The sequence below is a fragment of the Diadema setosum genome, chromosome 15 (assembly GCF_964275005.1).
Source record: "Diadema setosum chromosome 15, eeDiaSeto1, whole genome shotgun sequence".
NCBI lineage: Eukaryota > Metazoa > Echinodermata > Echinoidea > Diadematoida > Diadematidae > Diadema > Diadema setosum.
This window is the reverse complement of record NC_092699.1, coordinates 21,272,908-21,286,326: the sequence shown is the minus strand read 5'-3', so window position 1 is coordinate 21,286,326 and position 13,419 is coordinate 21,272,908. Positions and strand designations below refer to the sequence as shown.

Genomic DNA, 13,419 nt, shown 5'->3' with positions numbered 1-13,419 from the left:
GTCCGTCCGCTTTCGTTTACGCGATAACTTGAGTAGTATTTACTGGAATTTTACCAAACTTGGTTCAAGTATGAAGTATGATGGGGCAATTATTTGATTAGATTTTTGGTGAAACCGGCTAAAGGTCAAAGGTCAAGGTCAAATTATGAAATTGTATCCATTTACGCGATGAGTTAACTCAAGACTGGATGGAGCAAATTTCACGAAACTTTGTTGGCGGATGATGTATGATGGGACAATTACTTGATTAGTTTTTCAGTGAAATCGGACAGAGGTCAAAGGTCAAAGATCAAGGTCAAATCCTAAAATTTATCTGTTTACGTGATAACTCAAAACTGGATGAAGCAGCTTTCACCAAACTTGGTCCAAGGATGATGTATGATGGGACAATTAGTTGAGTAGATTTTAGTGACATTGGCAAGAGGTCAAAGGTCAAAAGATCAAGGTCAAATGCTACAAATGTTGCAATTTCCCCCATATCTATGCAATGCCCGAAGGTATTTTCTTGAAACTTGGTGTGGACATGTACTACTGTAAAGATTCTCCAGAGAGAGTTTCATGTCATAAGGTCAAAGGTCAAAAGGTCAAAGGTTAGGTGAAAATGTTGCAATATTTTCTCACAAATGGTTCAATGTATCTTCGTGGAATTTGGTATATATGCATGTACTGTCTGGCAGGGATTATCTAGGGAATTTAGGGGTCATGGGTCAATAGTCAAGGGTCAAAGGTCAAGGTCAACTCCTCAAAATTTTACTATTTCCCTCATATACTAGTATATGCAATGCTTGCATTATTAGTTTCAAAACTTAATACATGCATTACCTAATGGAGATTCTCTCCGGGAAATTTCCAGCCAGAAGGTCAAAGGTCAAAGGTTAAGGGTCAAAGGCCAGATTTCAATGCCCCCCCTCCCCAAAAAAAAAAAAAAAAAAAAAAAAATCTATTTTGTACCGTCATCACACTCTTTCTTCGTACCTTGGAAATTACTCAATGCATAAACTTCCCCAAAATTCCCCAAATATGTGTACCTGCACTCTTAGAAAATTATAGCAAACCCAGTTCAAGACAAACCTGTCATTTCAATATTTTGCCAGTTATGTGAAACTCTCATGGATCACACATTGTGAAGACAATGTACTATACGCCTATTGGGAGAATCATGCATTATGGCAGAGGCATCAGTCGCCATAGCGACATTTCGAGTTAACTTTGGTGTGCTAGTCTCTGTGCTGAAAACTTGCTACATGTAGTGACGAACATGTGGCAAAAGTGTATGTCAAAAACAAAAATAGGATATTTGTGTTGAGAATAGGATTTTTTAGAGAAAATAGGATTTTTTTCCAATTTGGTTGGCAGCTCTGACAAAGGGTTAATTTGTTTTCTTTACTGACAGACATTGTAGGTGAACTGCACAGAAAGATGGCAATTAGATACTAATTGAAAACACAGTCAACCTTGCCTATATCGACATAATAAGACTGAGCAAACATGTTGATTTACACAAAAGTCAATTTACGCGAAAGTGTTGGCTTGGGCGTAATTAATTTCCCCTCTACAGAATGAGATTTGGGATGGATTGTGATGTTGATTGCTATCCAAATCTCACTCCTTTTGCCATCAAAACGTACCTATTGTATCTTAGCAACGATCATATTTTAGTTCATGCATAAATCACACGCGGACTAGTGACAACAATGCACTAGTTGTGAAATTTAGAGAGATTTTGAGAGAGCGGTATTGGAAACCTGGGCCTGTTTGTAGAAACTTTATGTTTTTAAACTCAACATAAAAAAAGTGCAGATTCCCAAAATAATTTTCAACTTTGCATTTAAATGCAAGTGCATCATTGAAAACACTTGTTTGATTTTGTATGATTTTGTTGACATGATTTTGAAGGGTGTGTACAGTTCTGGTTGAGGTGAGGATTTAGCTTTTAACGTTTTGTGAGATATTCAGAAACCACTCTATGAGATGTCAAAGAGCATGCAATTCTAAGGGGTATCAAAAGTTTATTTGATGAAAATCGGTTTTTAAATGGCTGATATCCAAAAACAATGTGAAACAAAGAGAACCTAATAGGCGTGGCCTGTCGCCTTTTATTATTATCGCTTTTTTGGATATCTCGGCCATTTGAAAACCAACTTTCATTGAATAAACGTTGAATCGTTCTTAAAATTACATGCTCTTTCATATTTCGTAAGAGGTTTCTCATTATCTCACTTAGGAATGTTCAAAACATGAATCCCCATCTCAACCAGCACTGTACAGTCCCTTTAAGTGCCAACAGAGTTAGAATATGTGTATTAATTTCTTCTTCTAAGTCACCATAATTCTTTGCTCAAATTCCTATCATTGTACTCTGAAGTATAACTGTTCTCATGCTCCGATTCGCAGCGTTAGCACTCTGTATGGTGCGGTACCGTCTGGAAGTGAAGAAAAGTTTGTTGATCTGAAAACGACATCTAATTTTTGGATTTACTAACCTTTGTAAAAATGAGACTCATTCCATTTTAGGACTAATGAAATGATGGACTGACATTTAAACCTCTGGCATAACGAACTGTTACAATTTTTTTTCCGTTTTTCATTAATTTGTGGAACTGCACTGCAATTCAGTAGTTTGAAACCTGTGAATGTTGCGATGTCTTTCCCCTGCTACTAAAGTTCAGTAACAACGAAAGTTGCGTGTGATATTAGTGTACAAAATCAAATACAAGTCTTTTCAGCAACGCACTTGCTTTGATTTTTTTTAGTTCCATTAAAGTGCAAAGTTTTCACTTTCGTATGAAATCAAACACAAGTCTTTTCTACAACGCTCGTGTATTTGAATAAAAAAATTGTGTGATTTGATGGACTTCCATTTGATATTTACAGTTGCATTTAAACACAATAGAGTTCTACCTTTGTTCAATTATCTAGTTTTGTGTGAAACCAAATGCAAGTCTTTTTAAGCAGTGCACATGGTTAAAATGCAAAGTTGTGTGTGATTTTGTGGACTTGCATTTGATATTTGAGTTTCTAGAAACAGGCCCAGGTTTGACCTCCCTCAAGAATAATCAACCTCACAAATATTTGGATTAATGAAGGAGTCTATTCCATGTATAAATAACAAACATATATACATGTAGGTATACAAATTTTGTGTTTTTAGAATAACTAATCTACAGGAAAAACTATCAAATCTTATTTCATTGTCGGATGAACAAAGCCTTAGAGTAATATAGTAATGGACATCATCCATAACAAACACATTATCCCTGCAAACCATGTGAACAAACAATGAGCGTGCAAAGAGGAATGAGATGCTTGTTATTTGACAAAATTGTACACATTAATGACTGTCACCCCACAAAATATATTTTTTTTGACTTAGCTTAGAAGGCAAGTGTACAGTACAATGCATGTAATTTTATGTATGACAAAAAGCGAGAAAAAATAGTTCAAGAACAATTTCCCGCTGCACCCTTATTGGACTACATTATATGTAGCATTAGCTCCCTGTTTGCACCATATATTATACTGGTATACACCTGCACCATATAAACATACACAGAAACAGAGAGAGGGTAGGAGAAAGACTAAGACAATGAACTACCTTGGGTACTAGTACTCGGGTGTGTATACATGAGTGTACACCCTTTATATTTGAGCGTACAAGAAAACGGATACAGAGTGCAAATGGTTCTGTGCTGTACAGTAATGCAAATTAGCGAGTGGTGCTGCGAACCAGAGCGCGAAAACAATTCTTTTTTAGAGTACTGTGATGAGAATTTGAGCAAAGAATTGTATTGACTTAAAAGAGGTAATTCACACAAAGTTGGTACAGTCGGCACTGAAAATCATGTCATAATACACAAGTTGTCGACTTATACAAGGAAAAATTCAGACTTTTTTGCCATGTCGACTTAAGCGAGTTGTCAACTTACACGATGTTGACTTAAGCAAGGTTTACTGTACTTTGAAACCAGAAATTTTCTTTTGCATGAAACTTTCATCAATTTTACAAGGAGCAAAGACTCACAAAAGTAAAATACATGCAAAATTGTTTATCTACACAATGCATTAAATGCCAGTACAATGCTGTACACCATCATGGCCAGCAATTCACAAAATTTTTATGACACAAAAAAAGATTGTGGGCTCCAATTCATGAAAGTTTCATGCAAAGAAAAGTACAGTGTAAATACCATTAAATAGATTTTGACATAAATCAATAATACATGTAGATTTACTTTTCTACCTGACAGCTTTTGTCAAGGATGTCAAGCACATATACAGGATCAAACAGTGAGTATATATTAATTTTGTTTGAACGTGAACTTTAAGATTGTGTAGAAATATATATATATGTATATTACATACAGAGTGAGAAGTAGAAAGGAGCTGTAGGTGTAGCTATATTATAGCAGTAATTTTTTCGGCCAAGCTTTCGGTGGGTTTGTATAGTGGACTTTCTTCAGGGCTGCATTAAAGGGATTGTATAGTTTTGGTTGAGACCTAACTTCAGGTTTCTAACATTTTTGGTGAGATAATGAAGAAACCTCTTATGGAATATGAAAGATTAGGCCTATGTAGTTTCACAAGGAATTCAATGTTTATTTGATGAAAATTGGTTTGGAAATGGCTGAGATATCCAAAACAGAGCAATTCTAATAATAGGTGGGACCCACTTTCTATTACAGTGGTCTTGTTTTACTTTGTTTTTGGATGTTTCAGCCATTCCAAAACCGATTTTACTCAAATAAACTTTGAAATCCTCTTAGAGTGGTATGCTCTGTACTATATCAGTGTTTTTGTGGTATCTCACAAAAAGTTAAAAAGTGCAATTCTCATCTCTACCAATACTGTACCATCCCTTTAACAGACAGTTGAAATGACTCCTTTCAGCAGCTCTTTGCTTAAAACGGTACTTGCGGGATGTAGGGCCACAGTGTGTGTAGAATACACTTGAAATTTTTAATATGAGTTGACTTTGAAGAAACATATATTATACAGTGAATAAGTATCACACAGTAATAATATGCTAAAGGGTAATTCCAGTGCAGTTGAAAGTTATCTGAACAGGAGTAAAATTTTCTCAGCACAATAATGAAAATTTGATCAAAATCGGATGAAAACTCAGGAAGTTATGACACCTTGAAGTCTCATTAATTTTTCTGGAAACAGTTCTTGGAACAGTCGATATGAAAATGCAAATAGTGATGTGATGACTTCATCCCCTCTCAACTTGCCATACAGTTTCTATATAATTTGTTTTTTTAATTTCCAGTTTTTACACCCCATTTTCACATCCTGATAAATCTAGATGATAATCATTCTGAAGTTTTTCAACCAGAGATGGCATAATGTTTTTCACTTCAATCACAGAAACATTGAGTTTTTATCATTTTTTTTTTGGTGTGTACATGAATAATGTAATGAACAATCATGATGTGATTACATGATCAGCTGACTCATTTGAATGTTCCTATTAAATGTACAAAAACTGTTCTGCAGAAATTAAAACTTTGCATTTCATGACTTTCCTAATATCTATCCGACTTTGATAAAATTTTCACTGTTTTACTTGTAAGATTTTACTCTTATCCGACTAACTTATAACTGGACCAAACTTCTGCTTTAACGTAAAACATATAACATACACAACCCATATTGGGAGCCACATTGACATCAAAACCTCATTAACATAATTATTCAAAACTGATGGCTTACCAGTGCAGTATCTTAATGCTGTCAGGTTAGTAATCAGCAAAGAAATGTGGGAAATACACAGTGTATGCAATTTGTATTGTTTACCTTCAGTTGATGTGGCTGCTGGGCCTGGGTGTTCATAGGTGCTGGGTTGGGTACTAGTATGTTGTGATTTCATGATGGGCATGTGTGGTGCTGATATCTATTATACAGACTGTACATGAGATCAGTGAAGCAGAATTTTGTTACTCATGTCTCTCTGGTCTCTCTGGTCTCTGGTCACAGGGTTGGAGAGCTCTGGGTTTAGCGATCCAGAATGATTCATGCCAGAGGATTATGGGATGAGTGTATAGGGTTTTGTTTCTGTTTTGCCAATGTATTGTTTCTGAAATTTCCTGTATATACCTACCAAATTTTATGGAATTGACAATCACTTAGGTTCCAGTTCAAAGACTCTTCAGTTACTATCCAGAGTGAGAAGCATCTAAAGCAACATAGACAAAAGAGTGTGGGCTGTATGATTAACCTGAAAAACCTGATCGTTAGAGTCCTTGAACTATGCCCACAGAAAATGAAAGATATCTGAAAGACCCAGTTTGTGGGTAGAGAGTCTTTCAGTTTCACCATGAAGTATGAATCCTTAGGATTACTATTAGGATTGAAAGAGCCATGAGTGTAAAGTTGAGCAAAAGTATTTTCTTTTGATGAAAGAAAAATACTTTTGCTCAGGAACTTCAGGAACTTGATAGGGTGTGTAAGTGTGTGTCTATGTCGTCTGTTTGGGTATGTGTATGTGGTATGCTTTTGCAGTGGGTGGATATGTGTCAGTGTTTTGGGTGCGCAGCCGCACACTGACGCTGTGGGTGTGGATTATATTGTGTAGGGGTATGTAGAGCCGCGGAGCTACTACAGTAGCCCTTTGGTTCAGCTGTACATTTGTGATGTGGGCGTGTATGAGGCGTGGGGAGGTGCGGGTGTGTCTGTGTGTGTGTGTGTGTGGGTGGATGAGTGTGGGTTTGCGTGTATTGTTTTTGAGTGTTGGATGGGTAGCCGGGTCACAAGCCATGCATGCTTTTTTTGCGTGTACACACGTGTAATAAGATAAGTCATGTACATGTGCAGGGACCAAGTGCAATATTTTGATTATTATAATACGTGTACTTGCTGTACTTTGTTTAGTGTTATGTTCCTTGTCCTTCAGTTATGTATACGTATTTATTTTCCTTCACATGTGAAATTTTTATGGAGACTGTTGCAAAGATTTTTACGCCGTAGTGCATGACAATAAACGATCTGAATCTGAATCTGAATCTGATGAAAATTTAGTTCCAAACAAAACTTACATGAGGAAGAAGATGTGGAGATAGTGACAGTGTATTCCCACTTCCTACTGACCTGTGAAGACTAAAATGTGGCATCCCTCAGTATTTTGAGTGGGCTGTGCTGCCTGACATCACTCTGATGATTTTCCTTCATAAAGTAGGAAAATACAATTGTTAATGACACTTAATAGTAACTCTTAACTAATTTTCCCATGGTTATTTTTCTTATTTCTTGTAATGAAAGCTTTATAGGTGTCCAAAATGTGGAAACTTGTTTTGCCTGGACTGTGAACTCTTCATCCAGGAGTCCCTACACTCCTGTCCCGGCTGTGCCTCCACCAGGCCGTCCTAGTCATGGCACCAGCACACCAACATTACCTGTGTCCTTCACCTCACTTCAACAAGCGACCCAAGCAACGATTACTCTGTGTCTTTGGAATATTTGATTTGGGGAGACTCCAGGTAGTGTGCATGGTCAATAGGTAGTCTCCGGCATTGCATGGCACACACAGAGATAATGTAGACACTGCAGGGAAGCTCAGTGTAAAGAGGTACCATGTAAGTGATAGGAGCTGATTGATACAATGAGTCAGTATATTGATGACTGTTGTTTCAAATTTGTTCATGGCATACTCAGGGGTGCCCCCCCCCCCCCTTTGGACCAAGAGGAGTGGGGTGGGATGGGTCCAAATGAGAACTTAATTTGAACATGTTCTTGAAAACCCCTTGATGAATGTTCACCAAACTTGGCAGGTAGCATGTCAGTGGGTGAACACCTCAATTTGTTCAACTGGGCACCATGCTCCCCTTACAATTCTTCTCTAGAACCAGAAGTGATAAAGCAAAGTTAATAATTTGTACATTGATGACTTTAGTTCCAAGTTTTTTCATTGCACACATTCAGGGCTGTCTCTCCCCCCTTTTTGGAGTGGGGGGGGGGGGGGGCAGGAGGGATTCACATGCAAACCTAAATTGTCCTACACTAAGTCCTACACTAAGTAAGTTTGGTCTGACATGCATGTACATATTTATGCGCAACTTCGGAACCGTGCGCCCGGGCATCACAAATTTGGTGTCAAAAGATGCGGGAGACTCGAAAGAAAAAAGTCATGAAACGTCGCGGCGATAGCTTTTCGCTATAGCGATACATCGCGCAAAACGTCGAGTGGGGGGCCTTGGAGGCCCCCCATCCCCCGACCCAGTTAGGGTTAAGACCTTGAAGTAGCATTCAGACAGTTTAATCATTTTGGGTGTTATCAGTGTGAAAATCTGATTGTGATTTTTTGGGGACATACTGTAATGTAAGGATGGACAAGGAGGAAGAGCAACAATACACTATGCATGCTGTAACTGCTCAGAAGATATTGCTTCAATTTTTGTTTGAATGAAATTAAAACGGTGCAACTTGTAAGTTCTGTGGGGAGTTCATTGCAATACTTGGGCCCATTGAACATTATGGTTTTCTTTGCAAAAATTGTTCGGGTACGTGGAAGGTGATACGCATAACATTGACAGGTTGGATAATCATTAATTGTATAATTTCTTGTAAACATTTGGGAAAATACATCTGGTAGTTGACCATTGACAGGTTGGATAATCATTAATTGTATAATTTCTTGTAAACATTTGGGAAAATACATCTGGTAGTTGACCAGTTGAATATTCACACATAAACAGGCCAACTTTGTAGTAGAATAGCTCAGGAATTTTCAAAATTTTGTTTCTCATAAATTCATTTGTGTGGGATAAATATCCAGTATGATTTACAATTCTAATAGTGCATTTTTGGACAATAGATAAAGAATTGATCAGATTTGTAGAAGCATTTCCCCAAGCAAGAATCCCATAATTAAGATAAGGAGAAATTGAATTTGAATATATACTCCGTAGAATATTACATAGAAAATAATATCTAAGTTTGTTGAGAACACCTGTATTTCTGGCAATAATTCTTCTTACATAGTTAACATGGGTTCTCCAAGATAAATCACTATTGATATAAAGACCCAAAAATGTTGCACTATAGACCTTTGACAGATTAATGTTGTTTATCTTGATAAAGATAGGAAACACAGGTAGCGTATTACTAAACAGCATAATGAGTTTTATCAATTATCATGTTATAGCTACATTGTATACCACGTAGAAAATTCTCCACTGATCTGGTCAGCCTGTATGTACTATATCTATATCATATAGAATGTTCTCCATTAATCTGGTTCACCTGTGTACATACACATTAAAACAACCATGCATACAGCCTTGATACATGTACATAACTACAATGTACTTGTGTGGACATTTATGACACATAATAGAGTGTTTGAACTTCTGAGATTTCCAGATATTTCTTTACTTGAAGGTAAGATAAAAACCAATTTTGTTGGCTTTTGTTAGATTTATTTCTAGCTCCTTGTCAGCCCATTTTTAAAATTTCATCTTTATCTGTTTACATCATGGTTCAACTCTCCCACAAGTGGCACATGTCTTCGAAAGCTGGCTCAACTCTCCTCATACTGCGGGAGTGTTGAGCCACTTGAGTTGTTATTGTTTTTTCGAGGAAAGTCTTTTTAATTAGGCAATTAGCTAGAATAAAATTCCATAGCTACAAGACAGCTTTATAGTTGTAACTTTAATTTGGTAACAAACCCTTGATATAAGCAATGATTAAGTAGGAATTGTTTTTTTAAAGGAAAAGAATATTAATAGAGGAGTGAATGTTGAATTTTCTTCAATTATTTGTCTCCCTCTACAAATCACATTTTTTAAGATCGCACCTGTTGATCTATTATTTAACAAACATGTCAGAAAAAAGGAACCACAGGACTCAAACCTGTCATCTACTGTTTTTTCCAACATGTTTGTTAAATTACGTATCAGCAGTTGCGATCTTAGAAATGTCAATCTCTTGCCTTGTTTGCCTTGGACTACTTTAACGCAATAATGTTGGAATTTCGGAGCCTGTTCCAAGTTCGTCATGTCGGCGGGCAACCAGGGGTAGCCTGGTGGTAGTGTCGCTTCCTGGTAAGCAGTAGATGACAGGTTTAGGTCCCTTGGTTCCTCTTTTTCAACATGTATTTTGTTAAATTCCTACACATTTTACACATTTTATTAGCTCACCTGAGCCGAAGGCTCAAGTGACCTATTGCGATTGCCCTTCATCCATCGTCCGTTGTGCGTTAACTTTTTACATTTTCAGCTTCTTCTTGAAAACCCCAAGACCGATTTTTACCAAACTTGGCAGGTAGCATCCCTAGGGGGTTAGGATTTCAATTTGTAAAAATGGGCACCATGCCCCACCCAGGGGGCCCCCAGGGGGCACCAAACCCCCCCCCCCCAAAAAAAAAGGAATCTTTAAAGATCTTTTCAAGAATCAGAAGTGATAGAGCTAAGTTAATACTATGAGTTAGTACATTAATGACTGTAGTTCCAAGTTTGTTCATGGCAGATCCAGGGGTGCCCCCCTTGGGACAGGAGGGGGGGGGGGGAGGTCCAAATGGGGCCTAAATTTACATTTTCATTATCTTCTTGAAAACTTCATGATGGATTTTCACCAAACTTTGCAGGTAGCATCCCTAGGGGTTAGGGTCTCAATTTGTTAAAATGGGCACCATGCCCCACCCAGGGCCCCGAACCCCCCAAAATCAAGGAATCTTTGAAAATCTTCTCCAGAACCAGAAGTGATAGAGCTAAGTTAATACTATGAGTTAGTACATTATTGACTGTAGTTTCAAGTTTGTTCATGGTGGAATCAGGGGTGCCCCCCTTGGGACCCAGGGCAGGGGGTGGGGAAGGGTCCTAATGGGGCCTAAATTGTACATTTTCATCTTCTTCTTGAGAACCCCATAACCCATTTTCACCAAACTTGGCAGGTAGCATCCCTAGGGGTGTAGGATCTCAATTAGTTCAAATGGGTACCGTGTCCCACCTGATGGGCCCAAAGGGACCCAAACCTCCCAAAATTAAGGAATCTTTAAAAATCTTTTCGAGAATCAGAAGTGATAGAGCTAATTTGATACTTTGAGTTAGTACATGAATGACTGTAGTTTCAAGTTTGTTTGATAGCAGATCCAGGGGTGCCTCCCTTGCAGCAGGGGGGAGGGGTGGGGAGGTCCAAATTAGGGCCTAAATTGTACATTTTCATCTTCTTGAAAACCTCATGATGAATGTTCACCAGACTTGGCAGGTAGCATCCCTAGGGGGTTAGGATCTCAATTTGTTTGAAAAAAGGCACCATGCTCCTGCCCCCCTCCCCCATCCCCCCCCCCCCCAAATTAAGGAATCTTAATAAAAGTGTTCTCTAGAACCAGAAGTGATAGAACTAAAATTGATACTATGAGAGTGTGTGTGTGTGTGTGGGGGGGGGGGCGTCCCTAATTTTACATGTTCATATTCTACTTGAGAATGGCTGGTCAAATTTTGGTAGAGCTGTGTGTACTTGATAGTGATTAGTTGATTAGTGACTGCGTGAAAGGTGAACTTGCGATACTCAGGTCACAGAGCGCTAGACCTGCGGGTCTCTTGTTTGTAAAGGAAGACAAATTGTAGGAAATATTTCCAAAAATGGAAAAAGTGGCTCAACTCTCTTGCACCTCCCCTATACCCTGACAAACCTTCTGCTAAAAAACACTCTTGCGGTAACATTCCCTGATACATTCAACATGCTTGTGCAATAGTCCAAACAGAATGACACACTACTCCCCAATCATGTGCATGGATTGTAATCAAACCCTCTTCAGGCATGAAAGGTAAGGTTGATATGGAACTTACTAAGGTTTTCAGTGTGTGTCTCTTTAAACAGTACCCCTCGATCTCTCCCGCATTTTTATTGCTGGAGGCGAGGAATTTGTTCTCTGGGCTTTGTCCTGGCATTGTCAAGTAAAGTCTGTTAAAGCAGGGCTGTTTTGTCATCTATACAAGGTACAAATTGTAGATATTGCTTGACTTTCTTACACTGGGCCAATGTTGGCAGTGGTCGGCAAGGACGCAAATTATGAGCTAAACGCTGGCTCAGTGTTGTGCCACTGTCATACTTTTGTTTCTAATGGCAAAGAGTTGAGTTAATTACTAGTTACCCAACTGTAATGAATGTACATATTATTATGATATATTATATGGTTGCTTATATGTGTGCATGTAAGCCAGTGCATCAAACATCATCTTTGGATATTTTTAGGGGATTACCCTAACAAAATTGATGATCATATTTCTGATTGTACCGATGGTGATTTATTGCTGAAATATTACTGTTAATAAACCGCCTGACCGTTAATTCATTGGTTTTTCTGTGCAATCATTCTCATGTGTGATTTTGGTAGTAACACAACATTGCAATGTGTAACTTTGTTCATGTTGCCAAAATGTTACGGTGTAATATGGTATAGAGTTGAGTTAGTGTTGCAACAGGGTTGACCGTAATACCGTATGTCCCCCAAAAAAATTACAACGGGGCCCTCCGCAATGATATCTTTAAAAATAGTGAATCAATCCAAATACAAATTCAGGGTATGAAACTATAACTCATTGCCCACACCTTACAGAAAACCCCATTCGATTTGCTTCAGTGGTCAAAGAGATATACGGAATTTTGTAGAGGATGTCGGGAATCTCTTCCCTCCAAGTTCTGTCTATTATTCACACACAAGATCATCGAAGTGCTAAACTTGAAAGAATCAGACTCATGACATGCTTTACAACAATCCACATTTCTCTGTGACCGCTTAACCAAATCGAATGGGGATTTCTGCAAAATAGAGCTAAAATGTTATATCTTAAGACCCTGAAGTAGCATTTAAAAAGATTTAATCATATTGGGTGTTATCAATGCGAAAATCTGATTGTAATTTTTTTGGGAGATACTGCAGTATGTGCAAAAAAAAAAGGCATATCAAAGATCTAAAATTAAACCATATATCATTCTTGTCATCTTTCATTTATTGGGGGGCCACGAAGAGCGCAATTTTATTTTGGAAAAAAAAAAAGAAATTGGTAACAATGTTGTGAAGGAACTGCCCCCTAAAAGCCACACGTGTAGAAATACATACATGTAGTTGATGTAGTCGATATGTAGATGGTGCTGTTCAAGTAGTTACAATCTCTTCACTTTGCGTGCCGAAATTGCGCCTGCCAGTATGTTATTTTCCCCTTCATGGAACACCCTGTACAGGTACATATGTAGATGGCGCTGTTCATCCTGTCGGTCTCGTGAGCCTTCTTTGCTCGTGTCGGTCTCGTGGACTTTCTCTGCCTAGTCTCGGTCTCGTGAGCCTCTTTTGCGTTCTGTCGGTCTTGTGAGCCTTTTTTTTTTTTTTTTTTTTGCGTATTGTCGGTCTCGTGGACTTTCTTTGCGTAGTGTCGATCTCTTGAGCGTTTTCTGCGTGTACATGTAGTTTTGATCTCATGGGCT

The 13,419-nt window shown here is 38.1% G+C and overlaps 1 protein-coding gene across 2 annotated transcripts in view; it reads left to right on the top strand.

Moving 5' to 3' along the window:
- The window catches only part of LOC140239130 (general transcription factor IIH subunit 2-like), a 63,193-nt gene extending 55,290 nt beyond the window's left edge, over positions 1 to 7,903 (top strand). Inside the window, exons 14-15 of one of the 2 annotated variants that reach the window (XM_072319014.1) lie at positions 4,248 to 4,287; positions 7,258 to 7,903. In XM_072319014.1, the coding sequence (XP_072175115.1) occupies positions 4,248 to 4,287; positions 7,258 to 7,365 (148 nt within the window). In that variant the 3' untranslated portion in view covers positions 7,366 to 7,903. The remainder of the gene's footprint in view (positions 1 to 4,247; positions 4,288 to 7,257) is intronic. The other variant, XM_072319013.1, reaches the window with a different exon arrangement.
- Positions 7,904 to 13,419: the final 5,516 nt, after the last annotated feature.